This window comes from Artibeus jamaicensis, unplaced genomic scaffold, assembly GCF_021234435.1.
Source record: "Artibeus jamaicensis isolate MK-2021 breed Jamaican fruit bat unplaced genomic scaffold, CSHL_Jam_final scaffold_916, whole genome shotgun sequence".
Lineage (NCBI taxonomy): Eukaryota > Metazoa > Chordata > Mammalia > Chiroptera > Phyllostomidae > Artibeus > Artibeus jamaicensis.
The window spans coordinates 28685961-28712556 of NW_026522059.1; the positions used below are offsets into that span (position 1 = coordinate 28685961).

Genomic DNA, 26596 nt, shown 5'->3' on the forward strand with positions numbered 1-26596 from the left:
GACAGAAGGACCACCTACTTAAAACAAGGAGAAGAGTTCATTCTTCGTACAGATTTTCAGATATTGCAAATCTCAGTAATTTTTAATTCTTGGGTAATTTATTACAATTTTCAGCCTGTCGGACATTGAAGCAGTACTTTGAAGGAGCAGCTATTCGAGCAGCTATTTGAAGGAGAATATTTTTGGTGTTTTCTTAGTAGTTCTGAGCTCAGTTGGGTTGAATGTGGTACGGAGACCAGAGTTAACTCATTGATCCTCCTGTTGGCCTTTCACTTGTAACAGAGAAACAGTGGACACTGCAGGGTGTGTGACAGCTGTGCAGTGGGGGAGATGCCCTCCTCACCTTCTGTGGGAGTAGACTAAAGCTGGTCATGCCAGCAGTTTCACCGTTCTTTACAAGAGCATTATTAGCATAATGGCACATAGGCCTCTTCCATGGTGTGAGAAATACAAGCAAATGTGCAGTAGTACCCTTTGATTTTTGCCTTTTTTATTTCAAGTAATAATTAAGATTTACTTGTTGACACGGGTTAGCACGGTAGCATAATTAGCAACCCTTAATTTGGTGATGCGCAGGGAGAAAAGTAAACAGTTCCTGCCACAGTTTTCTCTAGTTTTATGCTCGTTTCCTTAAAGTTACATTGCATATGCTTTGTCAATTTCTTCTTTGACTCTTTCATCACAAATTAATAATTAGATTTCAATTGCCTTTATTGTATGCTGAAGAAGCAAATTTCATTAAGTAATTTTTTTGGTTATAAATAATTGGCATTATCTATTTTCTTTTGTCATCATCATCTAAAATTAGAATCTTTGATCATTTTCTCTTTAGAGTCAGTTTGGTCTCTTTAGGGTCATAACACTGGAATTATCTTTGATTCATTACATTTGTCCAGCAAGTTCCTAGAACAGTTTGTTTCTTCCGTCATGGTTTCTTTCACATTTGACTTGGCATTCCGGTTTCTGTAGGACCCTTTTTAATATAGGCTTTAATTACCTCACGTGTGGATTTCAGTAACGACCTTCTGATGCCAGTCTTTCTGTCTCTGGTCTTCTTCTCTGATTCATCCTTCAGTTCCGCGGTACCTGCCACTCTTCTGCCAAGCAGTTTATGCTGCCTCCCACTTTCTAAAGCTCTCGGGAAGGTCATCCCTTAATTCGGTCAAACTCACTGCTTTCCATTCTACCCAGAATGTTTCTAGCCTGGTGCTTATTTTTTTTAATCTAGAACGCCACTGTCTATTGTTTCCTATTTGTCTGTTAGAAATCTTTATCTTAGAAAGATCCAGCTTTCTAAGGGGACTAACTTAATTTTAAGGAGCAAGGGAATCTTAATTCTGTTTTCTTGTTTCTGCCCTTTCTCGGTAGCTTGTTTATCTTTCGGACTGTGAGCTTAAGTTTAGCTGTATTTTGTCTCCCAAGTGATGTGGGTTCTGGGTAAAGGTTGAGTCCCTCTAGGGTGGATTTTTATTTGTTTATGTCAGGCACGGGGTGCTTCTATAATGGGCCTGCGTCAGGCTCATTTCTCAGCACGGGGTTCCCCAGGCTGTGAGTCATGTTAGAGCACCCAAACCCATGTCTGTGCATTCTGAAGGGGAGCACCCTTCATCTTTTGTAGCCCCAGGTGAGGCAGATACAGACCTCAAGATCCCCAGCATTATGTAGGGGTTTCGGTGCTGCTTTGGAGAGAACCCCAAATGGGTCTCTTGTTCCCCTCTGTCCACTAAAATAGATACCCCATTATCACATGCCTCTCAGGCAGCCCTAAGGCCAGGGTGAGCTTATTTTCACTCTGGTTCTCAGCTCTATTGAGGGCCCTTGCAGATTTCCCTTCTTACACGGAAAGCTCAGTTACGCATTTATAGCGTATATGTTATTGTTTGCTGTCCGTGCCATCCCTGATTGGCGTCTTTTAAGAGGTTCTGAATCATCTAGACCACTGTAATATCGCAAATTTTTGTGTGACTGGTTCACTTATATCTTACACATTCATTTTTCTACTGAAAGATTTTTTATGCTGTAGCAGACTCAATAGAATTGTCTAGTTGAATCAGAGCCATTAAGATCAGTGCCGTATACCAGCAATTTTCAATCTTTTTCATCTCGTGGCACGCAGAAACTACTAAAATTCTGTGGTATACCAAAAAATACACTTTTGCCTATCTGACCAAAAATTAGGTATAATCTTGATTGAGTTACAAAGACAAAAATAATAATAGCAATTACCTATCCCTTTTGCTGAAAAGTGACTTTTTAAAAAAGTTGAGTGCCTGTGCTTATGTACAAAATCTTCTGGTATCAAGAATTAACCAACCAGATACACCTTTATTATACAACATGACCAGTAAGATGCAACTCTGTTATACAGCCTTAATATTTATGGTTCAGGATAGGGCATTCACACCTGATGGCTGTCGTTATGTTGGCTGTTGTAATTTATTTCTATTTGACAGCTTAAGGAAAAAGAAATCAGTGCCCCTGACTCAATAGTCAGATATTGCATGTTTTAAAAATTCTCTCATTGGTTGAAAAATCACTGCTCTGTACTGATAATGTACTGTTATGTAATTGTATTAGCAGTAAAAGTGTATTTATTATTTCAAGAAGAGAAATAAAATGATTAAGATATTTCCAATTAGAAAGATAATGATTTAAGGAATAGTTGCACAATCTCAAATGACAAATGCTTTCTAAAATGTTTGTGTAATTATCCTTAAAATTAGACAAATAGTAGCTGCCAGTATTTTAAGGTAGTAGTTATTGCAAATGTAAAGATACCTAGTATAAATCTCTGATTATTTCTAAGACTATCATAAGCATAAATCTGTCTTAGCAATGGAGTAGGATTTCCTAATAATGTTTTCAAATATTTGTATTCCATGTGGATTTTATGATTCATAACCTGGATTATCATCAGTGCTCTGTTTTGCATTCCTGGCAAATGATGAGCATTGATTGCAAGTGCTGTTGTATTCCTTACTGGAATGGGCTGCTTTCTGCAGTGGGAAGCATCTGTTCTGCAGACCTTTTCTATAAAGTGTCAACGTGTTTTCCTTCTGCTCTTCTGTGAGGGACAACAGTACAATGAAGTATAGCTTTAAAAAAACATTGTAAATTTCTGTTTTATTATAAAAATGTAAGAAGCATCAACTGAAATTTTAACAATAATGTAAAATAGCAAGATTTTCACAGTTAATGATTTTTAAAAGGTAAAAAGTGTCGCTGAAGAGTTTTTAATAACATCACCAAATGAATTTTCTAATTTCATACAAACTAGTTCTCATTCCACCTATACTTCATTAATTACTGTTTGGGTGCCATCCTCTCATTGGTGAATTGAGTGCTCACTACTTTTTTCATAGCCTTTTTTTAAAACCGTCAATTTGTAAATTAGGTTAGCATCCATTAACAAAGTGACTATGGAAGTAAAATAATAAACAGTAAAAGTGATCCTTTCCAAACTTGATTCAATGTTTTTACAATTTTACAGACAACCAAGCCCAATTGTGTGACCCAGAGGTACAGGCTTCATTATCCCTTTGTAGACTCAACTCCAACATAGAATATAGAAAACTTAAAATATTATTTCACACCAACCAGATGTATGTTTCTTGTTAAGTTTAGTGGTCACAGCACTGAATCTCACAAGGATGAAAGACAATGACTCACACATATAAAAATAGATTTAGTGTTTTGGGAATAAACTGGTTGTAACCACGATAAAATAAGATATGAAACCAGAAGATTTTTAAAAAGAACAAATAGAAAACCAACTTCCCTCCCCCCTTCCACTTCAGTGGGATCTGCTGGAAAGAAAGAATCCCATCTTTTTTAAAATTAACTCTTTGACCAAGTAGAAATCAGTTTATTTACGTACATCAGCTTCTTCATCTTTTTTTTTTAAGATTTTATTTATTTATCTTTAGAGGGGAAGGGAAGGAGAGAGGGAGAGAAACATCAATGTATGGTTGCCTTTCATGCATCCCCTGCTGGGAATTGGCCTGCAGGGAACTGGTCTGCAACCCAGGCATGTGCCCTGACTGGGAATCGAACCGCGATTGTCTGGTTCGCAGGCCCGTGCTCAATTCACTGAGCTACACCAGCCAGGGCTTTCTTCATCTTTTAACTTAACAAAATGAGACATGCTCTAGATAATCTACAATATAAATTAAATTAGACTTGAGAAGTGCTTTTGGTGATTTAAAAGCCTCATCCAACTGGAAGTTAGCTCTTGGGCTTTAGAATTAGAATGACTGAGTTAGAATCCCTGCTCCTCCACTTATTTGTGGTATGACCTTGGACAAATTGTTAAGCCCATTTGAACTTCAGGTGTATCATTTGTACAATGGGGATTGTAATATCTCACAGGATTAATAAGAGGATAAAACATGAATAGCCTACAATAAATCCTTAGCATTGTTGTCACACTGTGGTAATAATTTTTTATCATTATTTGATGAGTGGTGAACTGTAACTATAGTTAATAGCGTTATTTTCCTCCCAAAGTGTCTTCAATTAGCCATTGTACATTTTTAAATATTTTGGTTTAAATGAAGTTCTACAATAGAACCTTGGATGACACTGTCCTTAGTTCTGTGCTTAGACACCACCTCCTAATGGGGCTCTAACATTTGTTTAATAGCTGATGTCACGAGAATAAGGCTTGGAATGAGTACCAGGAATGTAAGTGTTAACAAGATCTGCTTAGTGCCCATACAGGTTCTAGAGACTAATGGGGGATTTGGACAAGTCAGATACATAGACAGTTACAGTATAAGTATATGATTAGCATAAAACACAAGGTGCTATGGCAGTGTAAAAGTATGCCACCTAATTCAGCCTTTTGTTTCTGAGCTGAGAAGGGATGTCTAGTGTAGCTCTGTAATACAAAGAACTTTTACTGTAGAGCACCCTCCCAAAATTATGTGTATGTGTTACATACCTAGTCTACTCATCCTTCAAGACCTAATTTAAGGTTAACCTCGTCTGTGAAGCTTTCTTCACTTTTTAAAGGCAGAGCCAGAGTCTCTACGCCTGCTGCTCCATTATACTTGCCAACACTTTTCTTACAGCACTTAACAAAATACCTTATAATTTACCATTCACCTGCCAGTCAGTTTCTCTTTGACCTCAAACTCCTTAAAAAAGCAAAATGAGCAAAACTGTTTCTAATTTGTCTTTGTAGCTCAGTGCCTGGTTCATTACTTAACACGTAAGTGTGCAATAAGTGTTCATTAAATGAATTAATAAGTAAAAATATAAATTGATTCATTAAATAAATTTTTGTCAAGTACCTACTATGTGCCAGATATTGTAAACATTGTGGATTCTTCAGTGAAAAAGAAGTCTTTGGCTTTTATGAAGCTTACATTCTAGTAGTGGAGAAGGCCAGACACAGGCTATAAAGAATACAGAAGGATAAAAGAATGACGGAGACTTCAACTTTAGATTGATGGTCAGGAAAAGCTCCACTAAGGAGGTGACATCTAAGGAGACACTTGATTTAAGAAAAGGATGAAGCTGATTGAGAGTGTTCCAGGCCGAGAGATTAGCCAATTTAAAAGCTCGAGGAGGAACATGCTTAGAATGCTCAAGAACTAGCAAAGGAGGCCAGCACGGCTGGGACCCGATGAGTGGGAAGGAATGTGATAGGAGATGGGGTTGGCAGATATTGCTGGGCCAGATCACATTTGGCCGGGATACAGATTTTGGGTTTTATTGTAAGTGTGATGGGAGGCCAAGTGCAGGAGAGTAACACGATGTGATTTGTCTTTTGAAAGGATCAATCTGCCTTTTGTGTGGGAGACTAAAGAGGGGCAAGAGTTGGAAGCAGTGAAAACTGTTAGGAGGCTGTTTTAATAGACCAACTGAGAGAAGATAGTGGCTTTGACTAGAATGGACCTAATAATTTGTACAGGACTCTGGGAGTAGGAGCTGGTGACATAAGCTGTTAAAATTGTGAGCTTGAACCTCTAACTTAAGCATTCAAGTAGATAAAAATTTAAATGTAAGTAAGTGCATGTGTTTAGTGGGATAATGGACTAAGAAAGCTGACTAGTTTCTGAGTCCCAGTTGTATAGTTTTTGTTTTGTTTTTCCAGCTCTACTTTTAAGTAGGTGTGTAACTTGGAGAAAGTCTGTTACTTTCTGTGTGCTCCAGTTTTTTTCAGGAAAAAAATGAGAGTTTGAATTACTAAAGGTCCCTGATTTTATAATACTGTAAAAAAGGAAATATATAACGAATGTTTACTTTATGATGGGCTACTGAATGAAACACATTTGTCGATTCAGAAGTGCTGGAAGGCATTCTTATCCATAAGGTACTCACATTTATAAAAGATTTTACAAAACAGTTACAATATAAGATCATAAATTTAAATGCAAAAGTATGTAATGCAGATTATAAATTCTACAAAAGTTTGAAAAAGAGGACAATGAATAAAAACTGAATTAGCCATGAAGGTAATATATGAGATCTGTCTGGAAAAAGTCTGACCATTGTTAATATACTGAGAACAGTTTGTGTGACATCGATGTAACCTGGCAGCCAAGGAGAGTGCACTGGAATGCACATGAGTGAACAACGATGACTTTACTGTAATTGCCAGTGGGGGCAGTAGATGACATTGAGTGAGCCTGTGTACTATGTGGCTGTTGCATTAAAAATGACTGAGCAAGTAGAGCAGTGAATCTACATCAGATTTTACATTAAGCTTGACCATTCCTCCATGGAAACTATTCGGATGATTCAGAAGGCCTCAGCTATGGGCAGCTGGTGATTGGCAGCTTCATCACAACAATGCGCCTGCTTATGCTTCACATCTTGTGCAGCGTTTTTTCGTGAAACATCAAACTACCCAGGTCTCACAGCCCAGATTTGGGGCGCTGCAACTTCTGGTTTTTCCGAAAACTAAAATCACCTTTGAAAGGGAAGAGGTTTGAGACCGTTGATGAGATTCAGGAAAATATGACAGAGCTGCTCATGGCAACTGGGAGAACTGTGTGAGGTCCCAAGGTGCTACTTTGAAGGGGACTGAGGAGTCACTGTCCTATGTACCATGTTTATTGCATCTTGTATCTTCTTCAATAAATGCTTCTATTTTCCATATTACTGGCTGGATACTTTCTGGACAGGCCTTGTATACTTGATCTGGGACTAAGTATGATTTAGTTAAAACAAATTTAGAGGAAAAAGCATTCTGGGTAGAGAAGACATGAGCAAAGAGAAGGGCTTAAGGAACATAGCATGATGTGGGTTTTTTGTAGCTAGAGACTCAGGTAAAGTCAGCCTGACTATATTGCAAGGTATGTGAACAATGGGTAAACAGGATGTGCCAGATAAAATAACATAGAAGTCAATAAAATTTAGTCAGAAGTGTTTTCACTTTTAATCCAGGCAAGAACTGGGAGTATTTTTTTTAATATTTTATTAATTTATTTTTAGAGGAGAAGAGAAGGAGATAAAGAAGGAGAGAAATATCAGTGTGTGCTTGCCTCTCACACCCCTCCTTAACTGGGGACCTGGCCCATAACCCAGGCAGGTGCCTTGACTGGGAGCTGAACCCACCACCATTTGGTTTGCAGGCCAGCTCACAATCCACAGAGCCACACCAACCAGGGCAAGAAGTGGGAGTATTAAAGATTCTTCAGTAGAAGGACATATTAAAATACACATAGTTTTCTAGAAAGATTGGTATAATATGTGTACTGTGAAGTAGGCATGAAATTGCCATGTCCCTAGTAGTATGCAGGCATTTCACATACCTTTTCTCACTTAATCATGGAAACATCAATGAAAGAAACTAAAGTTCAGAGAGTTTAAATAGATTGCCTGAAAGGTATTATGCATAGTAAGTGATTGGAGCCAGGATCTGAACTAAAACCTATCTGGTTCTTACTCTAGAAGGTCAAGGTGGGAAAGACTCTTTCAGGAAGCTTTAGCAGCAGTAAGCCAGGCATGAGGTAATAGGGAATTTACTCAATAGCAGTGGGAATGGAAAAGAAGTGATGGAACTGAGAATTTTTTAAAGGTGAATTTTTTGACTACATATAGGAGATAAAAGAGAATAAACCTAAGACGACATTGAACATTTTCTCTCGGATAGCTAATGGAGATTACTGTTCTTTGTGGCAGTGGTTGTTAGGGATAGAGACAGACAGGAGGGTTTAAAGGGATGGGAAAAATGATATCTGATTTGGGAATGTTGAGTTTTAAACATCATTAAGTATTTAGATAGTAAAGTCGGAATATTCCAGGATTTGAGTGTCCTCATATTAGTCAAAGGCATAAGAATGAAGAAATTTTCTTTCTGAAAGAGAGAAGCTCGTGAAAGAAGAGCAGAAGACTTAGAGATACAACGCTGGATTTGTCATGTAGGATTAGGAAGAGCACTATCAGGCAGCTGAGAGCAACGTGGAAGGTCCTATTCTCCATATTTGCGTGTTGACCTCTGTCAGACTAGGAATAGATATAAATGAATTTCGGTTCCCGATCAAACTTTTCAAAATAGTGGATTGTTTGGTCCCAAACGTTTGTTAGTTTATCTTTTTGTCCCATTCTACTTTATCTTTTGGTGAACATTCTAAAGACTATCTTGTGTTCATATTTATATTACTGACTTGATTGTTCTGTGAATTTGCATGGACAATCTAATGGCTAGGATTTGACAAGACAAGTGTAAACAGGAAAAGAAAAACAGATAAATGGGGTTTCATCAAAATTAAAAACTTTTGTGTATTAAAGGAACTATCAAAGAATGAACAGAAACCCATAAAATGGGGAGAAATACTTACAAGATTAATATCCAGACTATATAATGAACTCCTGCAACTCAACAATGACAAAAACCAACCTATATCAAAAATGGGCAAAGGACTCGAATAGACACTTCTCTATATAAGAAGGTGCTGAACATCACTTATCATTATGGAAATGCACATAATCCACGTATTCATCAGGATGGCTATTATTTAAAAAAACGGAATGTAATAAGTGTTGACAAAGATGTGGAGAAATAGTAGCACTGTGCGCTGGTGGTAGAAGTGTAAAGTGGTGTAGCCTTGTGGAAAACAATTAGGCAATTCCTCAAAAAATTAAAACTAGAATTAACCATGGGGTACAGAATTGCAATTCTAGGTATAGACCCCACGGAATTGAAAGCAAGGACTCAGAATAGATACTTGTATACCAGTATTCATAACAGCACTATTTATAAGAACAATTTATTTACAGTAATCTGTTATTGTAAATAACAGATTACTTACAATAACTAAAAGGTATAAACAACCTAATATTCATCAAAAAGTGAGTGGATACACAGAATGTGGTATAAATATATACAATGGAATATTATTCAATCTTAAAAAGGAAAAAATGCTGGTACATGCTACAACATGGATGAGCCTTGAAAGCATTGTGCTAAGTGAAATAAGCCAGACACGAAAGGCTGTATGTTATATGATTCCACTTATAGAATCATGTAGGTACTTAAAATAGCCAATTCATAGTGAGAGAAAGTAGAGTAGAAGTTACCAGGCATTGGGCAGGGGAGGACTGAGGAGTTATTTTTCAAAGGGCACTGAGTTTCTGTCTCAGGTGATGAAATAGTTCTGGGTGCACTGAGATGGGTGTAGGTGATGGCTACACGACACTGAATGTGCTCAGTGTCATAGAACTATATACTGAAAAGTGGTTAAAATATTAGATTGTATGTTATGTATATTTATCACATTTTTTAAATAAAAGCTAATGGCCTTTGTGTAAGGTTATCTTATGGCTGTTGGAATAGTGCCAACATGTGCTAACTTTAATGTGCCTTTACTTGTGTATTTTCGCACTATATTCTTTGTTTTGTATTTGTTGATAATTTAATTCTTATTTTAAAAATAGCCAGCAGCCTTCCATTTCATCAATTTCTGTTGCTTTAACTTTAATTATCTAAAGTTTCAGGCTATTTGAGATCATTTTAGCTCTTATGATAATATTTGTATGTGTATCCTTATATTAAAACTGGTGGTAATAGTAGTATTTTTCATTATTAAAATATAATAAAAATATATAATATGAGAGAGGACCCCAAAAAACTGGAATTATCTTCTGGAGGGCAGAACCCCTATAATACAGGCTTCCCCCACTGGGTGAGTGTTCTAGGAACCCAGCTGTATGAGTGGTGCTGTTGTGAGAGGCTGTGTTCCTCTTCAGTAAATATATTTTTTGAACACTCTTTCAACATGTTTACCCATTGCATGATGGGTGATTTATCAGCACACCTGCCCACACCCTACTGAGTGTTCAGCAGTTTTTGACCAAAAACAGCACGACCCTGTGTCCCACCCTCCCTATTCACCTGATCGCTCCCCAAGTGATTTTTTGTTTGTTTGTTTGTTTCCCTGGATGAAAAAAGATAGCTGGATTTTTAAACTCTTAACCATTGCACTAGCATATGGGTAGGGGGACGAAAACCCCCAGAACTCAAAGAAAAACATTTTGCCAACGTTGAAGAGGTGAAACAAAAAATGGCAGATGCAATAAAAGGCATTAAAATCGGCAAGTTCGAAAACTGTTTTGAGCAGTGGAAAATGTCTTTATAGGTGCATTGCATTAAATGGGGTACTTTGAAAGTGTCTGGAATTTAAACATGTAAGAATGAATGCGCAATTTTTTTATAAATAAGTTCTGGGGGTTTTTGGGCCTCCTCCTCCCGTACGCTAGTGTGATGGTTAAGAGTTAAGAAATCCAGCTGTCTTGGAATAGTCTTCCTTCATCGCCGTGTTTTGCTTGCAGGACGAAGATGAACTGGATTCCCATACCATGGTGAAGACGAGCTCGGAAAGTGTGGGCACGATGCGGGCCACGAGCACGATGAGCGAAGGGGCCCAGACCATGATCGAACACAACAGCACAATGTTAGAGTCCGACCTGGGGACCATGGTGATAAACAGCGAGGATGAAGAAGAAGAAGATGGAACTATGAAAAGTACGTGGCTTTTCCCACTGAATATTAACTTGCTATTTTAAAATTGTACTTCTATAGAAACCAGGGTAGTTCTATATTTTTGTTTCTTTGCTTTGTTTAACCATAAAAAGAATACAGCACAAATAAACTTAAAAATATTTTTAATATGGTAAAAAGCAGCACATCTCTAACTTAGGGTTATGGAACTTTTTTTGATAAAGGATACTAACCCATAACTTAATTTGTAAAATATTTTACAGATAAAAAGATAGTGTTTCTAACATTTGCTTTTCCAATGAAAAGGTGAACCTAAAGTTTTGTTTCAGGAAATGCAACATACCGGTAATATTTTTTCATGTTGTCTAAATTATCAGTTATGCTACTGCAACACAGGGGTGCAGGTGAGAGAAAATAAGGGCTGAGGTGGGACCAAAAGAAACATCAGAAATAAGGATCAAGAGACAAAGATACTCATGCATAAACTTCATGTTAGTGCATATTGACTACTGCCTGTCATGTGTGAGGTACAGTGCCAGGGCTGCTGCAGGGGCCAGAAAGCCAGTGAAGACATTCTCTCTGATGTCCATTGCTTACAGAGTGATGGAGATAGAGTCTCACAGACAAGCGCATGTAGGTATAGATATATATATCTTTCTGAGATCGTAGTTAATGATGTAGGACATTGTGATTTCGGTATAGGCAAAAACAGATGAATCACCTCCTCATGCCTACTGACCTTTCTGTTCCCCCACCACTCTAGTCACGTGTGGTGAACGTTGGAGTCCCAGCACTAGGCAATTTTCTGCTGCATAGGACTGCTTCTAAGCGGTACAGAAGCATACCGCGTGGCTTTTTGCATTGTAGAGCCTAGCAAGTTATCAATTTGCTGGTATTGTAAAATGGACATAGGTAGGAATTTCTTCTCTGATGTTTCTGGGGTTTTTGTTTATGTTTTGTTTGTGTTGTCGTTGTTTTTGCCTATCTCTTTCTTTTTTCTACTCATCCTGTTAGACTGCTTGGTACATCTTTACCTCCGTAGTATTAAGTCATTTGGCTCACTGCTGTTGCGTTCTTTACATTTCCTAGCATATAGCCCATCACAGTTGTGTGTTTTTGAAAGGGAAGGTCATGAAACCCAAAATGCAGACAGATTGCCATATAGTTAACCCCAGGGTGGTGGGAGGGAATGGATTTTTCTATATCCCACAACTGGTGTGTGTTCTGAGACTTTGCTCTGGAAAACAGCCCAAGACTTGGATTTCCTGATTTCTGGCGAGGCTCCCGACTAGGATCGGCTTCCTGCCCCCCCAACATACTTACCCACTTGCACTGGATGGTGCTGTGGCCTCCAAAGCCAGCTAGTTTTGTGGCACCAGTCATGTGCTCTGTACATAAGAAGGCCCTATCATAAGACAGATCATTTTTCCACAAGCGATAGCATTCTTTTAGGTATGACTCTTAGCAGACTATTTAGGTCATTGAGTGCTTCTTCGTATCTCTCATATCTTTAAAATCTTTTTTAAAACTTCTTAGATTCGTTGGCATGAGCTCTCAGGTTATGTCACATCAGTCAAAGCTTCAATGTGTCTTTAGTGATTTTGTTCCCTAGAGAGGTTATACCAATATATTCTTAATTTTTTAAATGTCTAAAATGTTGTATTGTGTGTTGAGGGTTCTGATTGCCATCACCTTTTTTATCACAGTTTCAGATGCATTGCCTGATTCAATATTCCTGTCAATATAAGCTGTTTTCATAGTCTTTATACTGTTATCCATGAAGGTAGAAACTATAAACCTATTTTCTTTACTTCTGGAAGTATGTTGATTTGACTGTAGGAAGCAAAATTATTTTTAAAAATCTTTTGAAGGAAAGTGGAGAAAAGTGACAATTTTTTTTTAATTTGATCTGTTTAAAAAACAATGGCCTCGGCCCTGAGGGCATGTCCCAAGAAGAACTCTCCAGTCTGTTTTCAGCAGTTGTAGCATGACTTTTTCCCTCTGCCTTCCATTCTTTCCATTCACATCTCTCTCAGGCTCTTCATTGTCCATCTGTGGCCAGAATTCAGCTGTCTAGCCAAGATCTTTCACAGTCCAGCAACCGCAAATATTGATACATGCAGATCTCTACTTTATCCAGATTGGTGTATGTCGCTTGGAATTGTGAATGGTTGACAGTGGGTATAAGTAGGTTGGTCATCGAATTGATGAGGCAATAGAAATTACTTCTTTGTGGGTGACTCTCGGAGAACAGTTCTTTCAGCAAAGAGAAGATTGGAGCCTTCTGCCTTGTTCAGCTCAGGTCTGCTCCGCTCTGTCTCTGAGGAGCACTTTTCCAGTCTTGCAGAGCTGCAGCTGGTTTGGTAGTGCTCATTGTCCGGAGAGGGGCTGTCTTTTGTTGCTTTCAGATGAGCTGCACCCTCCAGTCAGGTTAGAAGCTGTGTTTCTTGGCTTTAGCTTGGCTTTTATATCCTCACTTCCTCTTCCTTATTGGCCTTCTTTTCTCCCTCTCCTGGCAAAATGTGACTGTGGATCAATCTGTTTGTCCATCTGCTCTGCATCTTTGCTGTGGCTGCTGATTGCTGATGGAGACAGTCTTGCACATGTGCAGATGAGGCCCTCCAGTTCAGGTCTGTCGGCCCGGTCTGGGCCCTCAGAACTTTCCCGCAGGCCTGTTTCTCTGCTCAGCAACTTCTCATTCTACAGAGTGGCTACTCTAACCCACTGCTAAATTGCTTCTTGCCACCTCGCCCCCCAGTTTCAGTAGAGGGCCTTGCTTCCTACTTCCAGGAAAAGAATTAAATGTTATGTGAGAATGGGAGAAGCTGTATAGGTGTTTGAAATATGGAATTTGGAGTAAAACAGGGAAATTAGAGTTAATCTTAACTTCTCTCTCTCCCCTCACCTCCACTGAATTAACATCGGGTCTCAGGCTTCCTAATTGACGCCCTGCCTTCAGTCTTGGTCCCCTACCCTCCACGTGGACCTCATCATCTCTCTCTTTGCTGTTGGCCCTCCAGTGACTCCCCATTGCTCTTAGTGTGGAGCCCAACGTGGAATAAAAGGCGGTATATTCTCTGGTCTCTGCTTACCTTTCTGTTCTCAGCTCTCACTATTCCTTCCTCTAGCTGCTCAGCTCTTAAAATACTCATCCTTACCTTTGGGCTTTTGTACTGCCTAAACCCATCAGTTTCATACTGCCCAGTACCTCCCTCTGTTTAGATTCCTGCTTCCTGAGCTAATTGATATTTATCTTCTTAGGTTCAGTTAAGCGTTTGCTTCCTCTACTGACCCCGTAGGCAACCATCTTACTTCAAGCTTTTGTTCTGAATAGCAATTGTCACACTGTATTATAATTGCTTATTTCTGTGTTATTATCTGTTTATTCCCCACTGCATTCTCAGTGCTTAATACATCTATTTTCAACTGGCGTGCCGCAGAATTTTTTTTCTTTGTAAATGACACATTTTATGGCTCAGCTGTGTTCTCTGTCTAAAACACAACCTCTGTGGCAGGGCTTGGGACATTGCAGCCACTTGGACATGTGGCCAGGGCTCTCTCCCTTCCCCAGGTCTGAGCTCTAGTCTGAAAGTTCCCACGGAGGCCCGGTGCTTGGCCAGGTGGGATCCCCACCCCTCCCTGCCATGAGTTTTTCTAAGCATGTAGCATTATCAGTGCCAAGATTTATTGCATGTCTGAAGTTTTCAGCCTATATGCATAGAAATTTATAGATGGTGAAACAGTTTAAATTGTGTAAGGTTTATTTCATTTCAGTGGTTTAGTTTTGAACTTCTGAGAAGTGTATTCACAAATAATTTTGAGTAATGCCCATATTTTTTCCAACTCGTATGAGTTTTTATATATATATATATTTTTAGTTTTAGGCAATAGCATTCCATTTAACATGGGCGAATTTCTAAGAAAAGAATGAAACTTAGAAGACAGTGAAAATGTGATGCTGGTATGTCGCGTGTTGCTCGGCCCAGCGCACGTCAGCAGCTGGTACCTTGTCTACTACCTTCATTGGCACTGGTCCTTCTGAAGCTAAATCAGAAACTATGTTTGCCAACAGGACAAAAATTATCTGTCATTTGGCTTTATATCCACTGGAGAAAATTTGCCATGCTCCACGTGTGTAGTCGCGATGAAAAATGAGCAAACCAAGCTTTGGCTCCAAGTACATGCAAAAGACATTTGCAGTCTAAACATTCTCACTTGTGTGAAAGGCCAGTTGAATATATTAAAAGATTTATGCTGGATAAGACTAGTAAAGCAAAAAGATAAACTAAATGTTTAATGGTATCAGAAAAAGTGCAAGAAGCGAGTCACACAATCACAAATTGTTGATAAAAAATGAACTCTCACGTCATTGCAGAATCTGTAATTTTACCCATATGCTGTAAATTTGTAAAAATCATGTTTGGTGAAGAATATGAAAGGAGGTTTTAAAAATTTCAATGTCAGATAATACCATTTGTCAACGTATTCAGGATGTTGAGTTGCAAGTGACATCTCACGCCAAAAAAATAGACATGTTGGCTACTCAGCCGAATGAATCGACAAATGTCACTGGCAAAACTCAGCTTCCAGCAGTCAGTAGATTAATTGATGAAGAAGAGATTACAGTTTTTATTTTGTCGGCCACTCCCAAAAGCCATGAAAGGCCAAGGTATTTTTGATGTTGTTGGTAATTACTGTAATTGTTGTAACTTGTCTTGGGAGTCCTGCATCAGTATTTATTTGTACAGAGAGTGCCTGCCTGCTTTGTGTCAGGAAGTGTAAAAGGATTTGTTACACTGGCTCAAGAAAAGAATCTTAGAATTATTTTTACTCATTGTTTTCTCTACAGAGAAGTATTCATGTCAAAATCATTGGTACCTGAGCTGAAAAAAGGACTGGATGAGACTATCCCAATTTTCGACAGTAGCAAAAGCAGGCTTCACAGTCACGGTTGTCTGCAGCACCGTGTTCCTCAGTGCAAGGAACTTCTCCCACACAGTTGGTACTCCAGAAAGGCATTAGGTGGTTATCTCGTGGTCGGGTTCTATCAAGATTTCCTGAACTAAGAGAGGAAGTTCTAACTTTTTTGACCACTCAGCACTCCGAGTTAGCTGGTTTTCTCAGTGATAATTATGCTCTGGTTCAGTAAGGTTGCACTTCTTGCTGATTTGTTTTAATCTTTGAACACACTTTTATAAAAGTTTGCAAGGAGACTGTGAAAATATTCTTATTTGCACCTACAAAATTAACACTTTCAAAGAAAAAGCACTGCTTTGGGAAGAAATATTCAAAAGAGAAAATGTAGTTGAAATGTTGGAGCTAACAAAAAGGTGCAAACTGGATGGAAATTCAATTTTATGAACTTCAAGATTACTTGGGAGAAATATTGAAAAATATTTTCCCTCACCTGACACATTGTCCCTGGATTGTATAAGAGATCTGTTTGTCTTAAGTGCATGCCAATTGGCAAAATTAAAGATTGCACAAGAGGACAAGTTAACAGAGATAAGAAGTGACAGAGGATTAAAACTTAAACATTCAATAACAGATACTACTTCATTTTTGTTATCTCTTAAAAGTGAATTTGCCAGTATTACAAAAAGAGCAGTAGAAGCACTGCTTCCTTTCTCCACGTCATATTTGTGTGAATCGAGCATTTCTGCAGTGAATAGTGCTAGCAACAAAAATAGACCATGGCTGGAAACTCTGGAAGCTCAGGTTTAAGAGTGTGCCTGTCCAAAATTTGACCTCACACAAAAGACATCCTAAAACAATGTCAAGCTCAGATATCTCATTAAATATTAAATGCAAGTAAATTAGAGGAAAATAATAAGTAAAAATTGTTTTAAATAATTTTGAGTATTATTTTTATTACAAAGTATCAGAATAAATTGTTTCAAAACTATTTTTTTAAGTCACTTTGATTGATTTTGTAAGTCAAAATTATACCTACTTTTTTGGCAAAAAATACACTTTTGGGGGTGCCGCAGATTTTTAGTTATTAGTTTATGTGTGCCATGAGGTAAAAGTGGTTGAAAATCGCTGGCTCAATACATAGTACCTAGCACGGTAATAAGGGTTCATTAAATGTTTCCTGAACAAATGATGTGATATAATTTAAACGGCATGAGATTAAAAGTCAGGCCACTTTTAATTGTGTTACTTAATCTTTTCGGAGCTTCAGTGATGTATATTTGTCTGCATAAGTAAGTGTGGATTAGTTTAGGTAAGTACATAAAGCACCTTAGCATAGTGCTCTAAATAGAGTAGATAATCGGTAAAGATGACTCTTTCCCTGCCTACTCTCTCGGTTTGTCCTCCAGCAGCTTGGAAAGCTGGAGCATCTGGAGAGCCTGGCCCTGCCTCCCACACGACAAGGGAGGCCTGGTCTTCCTGGGCCTGGAGATGCTGAGCTGTCAAAAAACTCTGTTCTTTTTTTTCCCAAGGCAAACTCTTATTCCAGCCTTCCCCTGCCTTCTCCAAGACCTTGTTTCATGTCTCTTTACTCAGTAGGATAGCCATAGGGGATTCTGTACAGAATAACTATCTCCAAAATGAGCAGAGTAGCACAAGCATAAATATGAGTGATTCGAATGGCAAGAAGAGGAGACAGTAAGGGAGCAGTCAGCTGATCTGGTATCTCCTGACTAGGAGTATGATCAATAATGTATATTGTGATAAGTTGCAGGTGAGAGAACTATTATATGTGAAATTTGATCTCTCTCTGAGAAAATGGGGAAAGTACAATGGAAGCATGAAAGAGTAAATTTTATTTTACCTTTTTTTTTTGGAATAGAGAGAAAAGGTGAATTTTTTAGGTTATAACTGTCAGTAATTGAGGGTCTAGTATGGGCCAAATGTTGTGCTCAGAGATTCCCATTCATAATTTCTTGACTCCTTACAAGGACTCTACAAAGTAGGATTGTCACTACCATTTACTGCTAAGGAAACTGAGACTGGGGAATGATAAATGACTTGTTGGAGATTTCATAGCAAGCGGTGGAACCAGAACATCTGTGAGTTCTTTAGGAAAGGAGACCTGGATCATTATAAGTCAGCTTAGGTTAGTGGGAACAAATCATGTCAGAATAATGTAATTTCCTTTTCTTGACAGCATCGCTGAACATCTAGATTAGAGGAAATGCAGGGTTTGAATTTTATGTTTTAGGATTTTGGAAAAGCCTTTGACAAGGCCTTCGATGGTACCCTTGTGCACACGATGTAGTATGACCTAGTTGATAGTTCTGAGCATTGAATGGTTATACCCAAATGGGCTTGTGTCAGTCAGGGATTATTGGAGGAAACAGAAACGACTCTAGGTATTTGAAACATACAGAGATTTAAGTCAGAAATGCAAATATCAGTAAAATCAGTGGAAAGGTTGCAGGAGAGGGCTGTATAAGCTAGTCCTCCAGGAATGACTTCCCCCAATCCCCCAGAGTGACCTAAATGTAACTACTTAGGGCTACAATCAGGAGGACAGTGACTCTAGAGGCTGCCGTTGGCACTGTTGAGCTCAGTGATCTCAATCCCCGTTGCTGTGCAGGGATTAGGAAGCTACCACTGCCACGGTGTAGCACCTGCGAGGCTAGTGACTGGCAGCCGGAATGCTGCTGTTGGGGAAAAAAAAGAAAAGAAAACTCCATGTCTCCATAACTGTGCTTGGCAGAAGGAAATAACTGAGGAAGCAGCCTCAGGACCTCCCCCTCCTTTCCTGCTTTCCTGGTTGTGGAGAAGTGCACTTACCCAGGATGAGGTGCAAGGCATTCTGGGAAATGCAGGGTTGAGCTTCCCAGCCTCTACGAAAAGAAGGCTCACCAGAGGCAGTGGCACAGGGTTAAGAAGTAATAACTCGTCGTCAACGGCAGTGTTCTCATGGTGTGCTATAGGGCATAGGCCTCAGCTCTGGCTAGTTCAACATTTTTTATAGAAACCTAATGAAGCTATAGAATGGAAGTCCATTAGAATTGCAAACGACATGAAGTGCAGCAAAATAAAAATACCTTCTGAGATAGAATCAGGATCTTTAAAGATCTCCACAGGCTGGAGCAGCAGGCTTGATTTATAAGGAAAATCCCAGTTTTGGGTTTGTGGAACTAACTTCACAAATGTACATCACAGCAGCAGCCCCTTGGAGATGATGGTTCTGCAGATCAGAGAAGGGCTTTGCATCTGTATTTTTAAAACTAATTCGAAAATCAAAACAAAAATGTCTGCAAGTACTTCTGAAGTGGAGCTAGGACTGATAACCACTTTTTGGAACAGGGAAGTAAGCAGCTTTACTCGCTGCCTGGAACGAACCTGGAGTATTTAGAAAGGAGGGAGAGACGGTGGAGCGAAGTTATCAGAGAGTGAGCTGGCTGGTGAAGTCGGTGGAAATCGTGGTGGATCACGAATGGTGTAGGAATAAGTGGATCGTGCTTAAGTTTCCTATTGTGTACTTCTGTTCACCTTTCATAACTGTGTTTTCCATTGATTAGATATTGGGTTAAATAATTTAAGTTGAATACATATTTATAAAGTTTCTTCTTTGCACATGCCTGTAACAGTGATTTTAAAAAATATTTTAGTTTGTTTGGTTTTGGACAGTACATATAAGTAATTTCACTTAATTAGTAAGAGAAGGCAAATTAAGATCAGCTTTAGATTTTTAGATCATCCTGAAAATAGATTCTAGATTGATTTTAAAAGGGCTTGGGAGAGATAAGCAAGGAGGTAAGACAAACCATTAGATACCCCTGCTCCCTAGTTCATCTGATGTCCCTGGACAAATAAGTATGAGACCATTTACTCTGATCAACACCTACCTTTTGTGCTCCATTCTGTGCTTAGTAATGTCTCTCACAGCTCTGCTTCAGATCTTTTTCTTTCTTTCTCCCAAAGTCTCTTTCAGAAAAGGATCGGCATTACAGGTGTAAAATGCTTAATAATGTTTAATGTTCATGAAATATTTACATTTTTTTAATTATAAAACTTTGAGACAAAGGAGTAAATCAATAAGGATAGAACTTGAAATGCTAAGAAACAAGCAGGATAGCTGAGTATGTAGGGAGAAACACTCCTGTTTCTCCTGAGATCTTACCACTGCTTCATGAAACACTGTTGTGTGTCTTTAATTGGTAATGTTATCTTGCCCACGTAACGATAAAGGTGAGAACAGTATGTAAACTACAGGCCCCACTTGCAGCTGGGTGCCAATACCCGCAGGATTACCACGTAATCAGAAGCCCTTCATCTTCTTTACAGAGGTGCTAATCCGTGGCTGCTGTGGTTTGGAGTCACTTGTGGGTACTGAATCTGGTCTGCCCGCCTGCCTTCCCCTGGTCTGTGGAATGTTTAATGATGTTGCGACCCAGCTCGGGTCTGTTAGTGTAGATTATTGTGGTCTTAGGGTACCTGTTTTACTAGCACAGACAAGTATGTAAGTATGTCTTCCTTGTACAAGTGAAAATTTGACTTTCTTGTAAAGGCTTCTGAAGAAAGGGTTACCACAGACACACAGTGGCCACTATACTACTCATTACTCACACAGGAAATCATTCCTTTTACTTAACTAAAATCCCTGGGCTTCAATTTGTGTTTCCTTTCATTCTGCCCTCATTGGAGATGGAAAACAGCTGGTCACTATTTTCTGTGGGAGAACCCTTCAGATATACTTGGATACTTACTAAATTATATCCTTGGGCTTTTCCTGGCTGCACAATTTCAATCCCTTTAACCTTTGTACAGGTATTATTTTCTAAGCTTTTAATCTTTTTTATGAGTAGCCTCTGGATCTTCTCCATGTTGTCTCTATCCTCCTCTGTTTTAAAATACAGTGTGATGAAGTTAAGGAAAAGCTGATGTCAGTAGCTTCTGTATTAACATTCTGTTTTTTTTATATATATTCATTACCCTCTTGGCAACAAATGAAAGGACAAATTTCCAAGATCATTAATCAGGTGGATCACCCACATCTTAAAATATTTTTAGAAGAACAAATTAGGTAATATTCATAAATCCCCTTGATGTCTAAATATTTTATGCTAAAATGATGATTGTTACTTCATTCCCTACACTTGACTATCTTGGTGATAGTCATGCTAAGAAATTAAAATTTAAACAAATTGTATTTTGTTAAAGTATTTTTTAAAACTTCTTTTATACATTTGAATTTCCGTGAAGACTTTTCACCTGCGTAGAAGACCTGCAGATCTGGAATGTTTACAGCTGTGGGCAGACTGCCGTATTTTCTGACAGTGTTACAGTCACTCAGCTTAGTCTTCCCTGTATGTGTGGGGGAATGTGTGAAGGAAGGGGAAAACAATCCTTTTCTTTAGAATTTCATATACACAAAGAATTGCATTGTGATTATTTTATTCTTTATTGCTAGTGGGGTTTTAGTTCTATAGCAAGTGGTTGAAAGATTTGGGAATAAAATTGATAAATGAGGTAATTTTGAACATTAAATTTATTATTAAAATAAAAATATATTTTATAAGCTAGAGTCAGAATTTCACTGCAGCTGGAGAAATTGATGCTAATTTTTTTGTGATTACTCTTTCTCTGTTTAAAGAAAAAGAGTTTGCTATAGTAACCACAATCACATATGACAGTGATTGCTGTCTTGAGATTTCTTGCTTCACTCTCCTGTTGAAGGGCCTCCTATTTCTTTTTCTCCTTTTTAAAAACTAAATTGTAAGTCAGAAAAAATCCTTCTCCATTCTACTCCTGTGGATACACATCTATCTCCCTGGAGACTGGACTGCGTGGTTAATACTGTGTGGTTAAATATTCCTGGGCATTCACCACTTCCCATTGCCATTACCTTTTAAAACAAATGTAACCTATATTCCGCCTTAGAAATTTTTACAAAAAGGTGTTTTTTTTAATTCTTTGTGAGTAAGAAAGATATACTCTAAATTTTAATACTGTTTTAGAATAAACACTAGAAAATATTTGTAGGTATAAGCCAGCAAATAAAAATTATGTGCCAGCGTGTCTTGCTCTAAAGTCATCTGAAAAGAAAAATATAATGAAACAGACTGCCTTAATTTGTTGATTTTTTATTCTTTTATTTTAAATAACAAAATGTTTATTTCTAACCTAGGAATGGGTTGTTTTCCAAGTTTTGAGTGTAGAACCCAGCAGGCATTTTGCCATAGATTCTTATATTAGGTCAGCTTATAAAAAGCCCTTATAACTACAGTGCACCTGAAATGTGGAGGTGATTAAACCACTATCTAACAGTGGAGTTCAGGTTTCAGATTGGGGTGTTCCTATAGTGAAATTGGAGATAGCTGCTCCTACCTCTTCCTGCATCCTCCACTTGTGAGCAAAAAATGTATCAGTTAGGGACTGAATGTAGCTGTATATCCCAGAAAATCCAAATAACAGTGATGAAACAGAATAGGATTAATTTCTTTTCTCATTTAGTAAGAAGTCCCGCAGCAGAGTGTCCTGAATGGGCAAAGTGATTTCATGTCACTAGACAGAGATTCTCTCTTCGACATGGTCTTTAGGGCATTATTTTTATTTGCCATCCTGCTTGCAGCATAATTGCTAGATCTTTAGCCATTAAATCTGCGTTCCCGGCAAGAGGAAAGAGCAAGAAGCGGAGGGTACCTATATCAAGAAAATAGAGCTTTCCTAGAAACCCTTGTTTTTTGTTATTGGCCAGAAATGTGTTACGAAGCCACTCCTCCCTATAATAGAAACATCTTGTCACCTCAGGTGAGGGAGGGGCAGCTTTTCCCGGTGAGACACCGGGACCCACTAACGGGCCGCTCCTGAGAGCGGCAGAGTTGGGAACAGCATAAGACTGTCGGAGATGTGTGAGTAGATTCCTGGAATGAAATTCGTACTAATTTCCTCTTTTTAAAAAGTCAATCCAGAATTGGTTAGCCTCATCCCTTTCTACTGCCACTACTTATTTCCAACTGGACTTGTATATCTCTGACTCATTGCAGAAAAGAGTACTTACCTGTTTTCCAGCCTTTCCCTGCTCTCCCTATTGCTAAAGGAAGTGCATATTCAACCCATCTTACTTTTTGTAAAAGATTAGTTTTCCCCACTTTATTCTCTGTAGTAGAAAAGCACCTTTTGAGGTTTTATTTTTCTCTTCCTGTTTTATGTATGTTGCTGCTCTTGAAATGTAGGCTGTGTTAGAGGGGCTGCTTTATAAATGTTAATTTCCATTTACTCGAATACAGAGGTCTGAATTAAGAGTCACTGGTAAATCAAAATACCACGGACTATTTTGTTATAGCACCAGAGTATTCATAAAGCTTCAGAGGGAAGAGTTCCACACCCCCTAGTTGAGAAAAAAAATACTGTAACTAGTCTCTGCAGTGAAGCCAGTGCTGGCTGGAGGAGGAGTAACACAAAGTCGACAGAGGGAGGTTAGAGAACAGTATAGGGAATGGACAGGCCAAAGACCTTATATGCCTGACCCGTGGACGTGAACTAAGGCGGGGAATGGTGGGAAGGAGTGGGGTTACTGGATGGAGGGGGATAAAAGGGAGGGAAAAAATGAGACAACTATAATAACATAATCAATAAAATATACTTAAAAAAAAAAAAGAAAGAGCAGTTCAGGCCTGGCCTGGTGAGGGTGCTTGGGGGGAGGAACGTTTGGGGAGGGGCAGTGGTCAGTAAGTGCTGTGTTCTTCAGTGCCATAATGTGGGGTTTCTTTCTTTTAAGATTTTATTTATTTTTAGACGGAGAAGAAGGGAGGGAGAAAGAGAGAGAGGGAGAAAAGCATCAATGTGTGGTTGTCTCTCACGTGGCCCCCTAACAGGGACCTGGCCCGCAACCCAGGCGTGTTCCCTGATTGGGAATCGAACCGGTGACCCTTTGTTCGCAGGCTGGCACTCAATCCACTGAGCCACACCAGCCAGGGCTGTTTTTACCAAAGCACCTACATAAGCTACATTTATTTTTAAAAGAATGCTATATAGAAACTTGCTTCAATGAGACCTTCTCTATAGGTTTGTCAAATGCAGTTGATAATGGTGAAATACATGGGGGGGTTTTTTGCAGTAGTGATTTCCCAAAGAAACTCTCCTCTCTGATCCTTATTTTACTATGTAGAAATTGATAACCCTTGTACTGAGTGCTAAGATTTTTAGACGCGTCTTAAGACTAGCTGATTAAAATGAGAACTCACAATATAAATAAATATGCAGTTCTATTATAAAATTATTCATCTCTTTAAAAAAAAGAATATTGAGCAAAGTCTTCCATTATGGGATTATCCGACCCTGCCACATGATTTGATTTGCTCAATTTAAAGAAAAGTTGTTGAGTGAACTACACTTGTAACATTTTATTATTTATCTTCATAAAAAGGTCAGAGGTGGAAAGTAATTGAGGTTAAATTCCTGGACTCTGTTATGGAATAAAAGATTGCCTAGGAACCAAATTTCAATTCTGATGATAAAATCTCTTATAACGATGAAGCCCAGAGATAAATCATGGGTTCTTAAAATCTGTTGAAAATGTTAATGGAATGAATGTGTCCAGTCCAGATGTCAGTAATGTAGCCTTGTCAAATTAACCAGTTCCTTTTTTTATAAACAATAGGCGATTTTAGGGAAGAAGTTGAAGATAAAAGACCAGAAGAAACCCAGAATCTTTATATAACATTTATTGATCATTAAAACATTAGACTTTTCTCCTATTTATTTTATTCATTTATAATATTACTAGTGAAGTCTAGTCTGACAGGGAATCTAAAGGCAGCTTTGGCTGGTATCTTGTTAAACTCCCTAAGGAGTTTCTTTTTCTTGAGTTTTGTATGTGGGCTGAGAGTGTTCTGAGTTCTGAAGGTTTACTATGAATACTGCGGTTTTATTCTATTCTAATTTAGATGGAATGTCTAATATTTTTTCAGTGGGTATCATTTGGGTCCCAGATGTTTTGTCATGCTTATTTTTAAATCTCCTAAAAGCCTGAGCAGCTCTAATTGAAGAACAAGTCTTCAGATAAACAGCTTTTTTTTTTGCTGTTTTTCCACGAATACATGCATATTCTGAATATCAGATTCCTTCTGATTCTACTGGGACAGATCATTTTAAAATTGTAGTAGTCATATGATTTTTTTAAATTTATTGTGCCAATACACAGTTGCTAATAATGAAATACTAGTAGCCTCTACTAATTCAAAAGTAATGATGTTGAAAAACCACATACCACCTATGAGCTCCTCCTCATGGCCATCGATGTTGAACATCTGGCTGCAGTCAAAACCACTCACTGATGGTCATAGTTGTTTATGAAATGATTTGAGTACAGTATTTGGGTTCCTGTGTTAGGGAACTTAGAGTATAAGGAAAAGAAAAGATAAACACACATAAAAAACACATGAACTGAAAAAAGAAATAAATATATTACTTTTACTAATATTCGTATTTACTTACAATGTATTATAATGATTTACCTGATTATAAATTAGGCTCAACCATCAAAACACCCATAAGAAAATGAAAAAGTCCTCTGTGTCAGTATTAAAAAATAAGATCACTTTGCATGTGTATAGAGAAAGACTAAGGATAGTTAACTTAAAAACATGGTCAGCAGCATCTTGGAGAGAGATTTGTACACCCGTATTCATAATAGCATCATTCAGAGTAGCCAAAAGACAGAGGTAACCCTAGGATCCATTGACAGATGAATGGATAAGCAAATATGGCATACACATACAGTGGAATATTATTTCACTTCAGAAGGAAGGGAATTCTGACACATGATACCATATCCTTGAGGACATCAAGCTAAGTGAAGTGAGCCAGTCATAAGAAAGACAAATATTATAATAATTCCACTTATATGAGATATCTAGAGTAATCTAATTCATAGATATTGAAAATAGAATGGTAGTTTCTGGGGAGGGCAGAGAAGAAGGAATGGGGAGGTCGTGTAATGGGTATAGAACTTTAGCCTTGCAAGATGGAGATCGATTGCACAATGGTGTGAATATACTTAACACTGGTGGACTGCCCCTTTTAAAATGGTTAAGAAGATTGGTTTTATGTTATGTGTATTTAACCATAGTTTTTAAAAAATGCATAATGAGAAGTCAATAAAAACTTAGTTTTGACAGGGAAAATTATGTCATTTTAAGGTAACGTGATGGAAATTTTAAATAAATAAATACTGTCATTTCCAGCCTTTCACTATCTTTACCCGAGCAACTCATCTAAATTCCCAAATGACCAAATAATGCACACTGAGATCTAAAAGCTGGGGAAAGGAAAATGGAGAAGAGTGCTTACCTCCTCCCTCTCCCCTCCCTTTTAATTTAAAGAACTCCAGACTTGCTGATTCACCATTTAGAGCAGGTATCAATCAATTCACTTTTACCTCATATTCCTAAAGGGTAAAAATAGGGGTTTTTTTACCATCATATTCTTTTGACCAAATTTATGAGCCAACAATGTTACTTAGGTGTCATAATGGTCACTACTATTGCAAATGCATTCTACATTGGCCAGAGTGCTATTAGCAATATTACACCTGATATTAGAGGATCTTGGAGCAACTGGAGTGTGTCCATAGGCAAGTACACAAGGTGATGATGAATCTGAAAAACATGTCCTATGGAAAGGAACCAGGGACGGTTCATATGAAAAACAGACCACCAAGACAGGAGCTATTAACTGTGT

The 26596-nt window shown here is 38.2% G+C and overlaps 1 protein-coding gene across 1 annotated transcript in view; it reads left to right on the forward strand.

Moving 5' to 3' along the window:
• Nucleotides 1–26596, forward strand: part of STK3 (serine/threonine kinase 3) — a 255792-nt gene that overhangs the window by 163999 nt on the left and 65197 nt on the right. The window contains exon 9 of the mRNA XM_037131083.2: nucleotides 10783–10975. Within this exon, the coding sequence (XP_036986978.1) occupies nucleotides 10783–10975 (193 nt within the window). The remainder of the gene's footprint in view (nucleotides 1–10782; nucleotides 10976–26596) is intronic.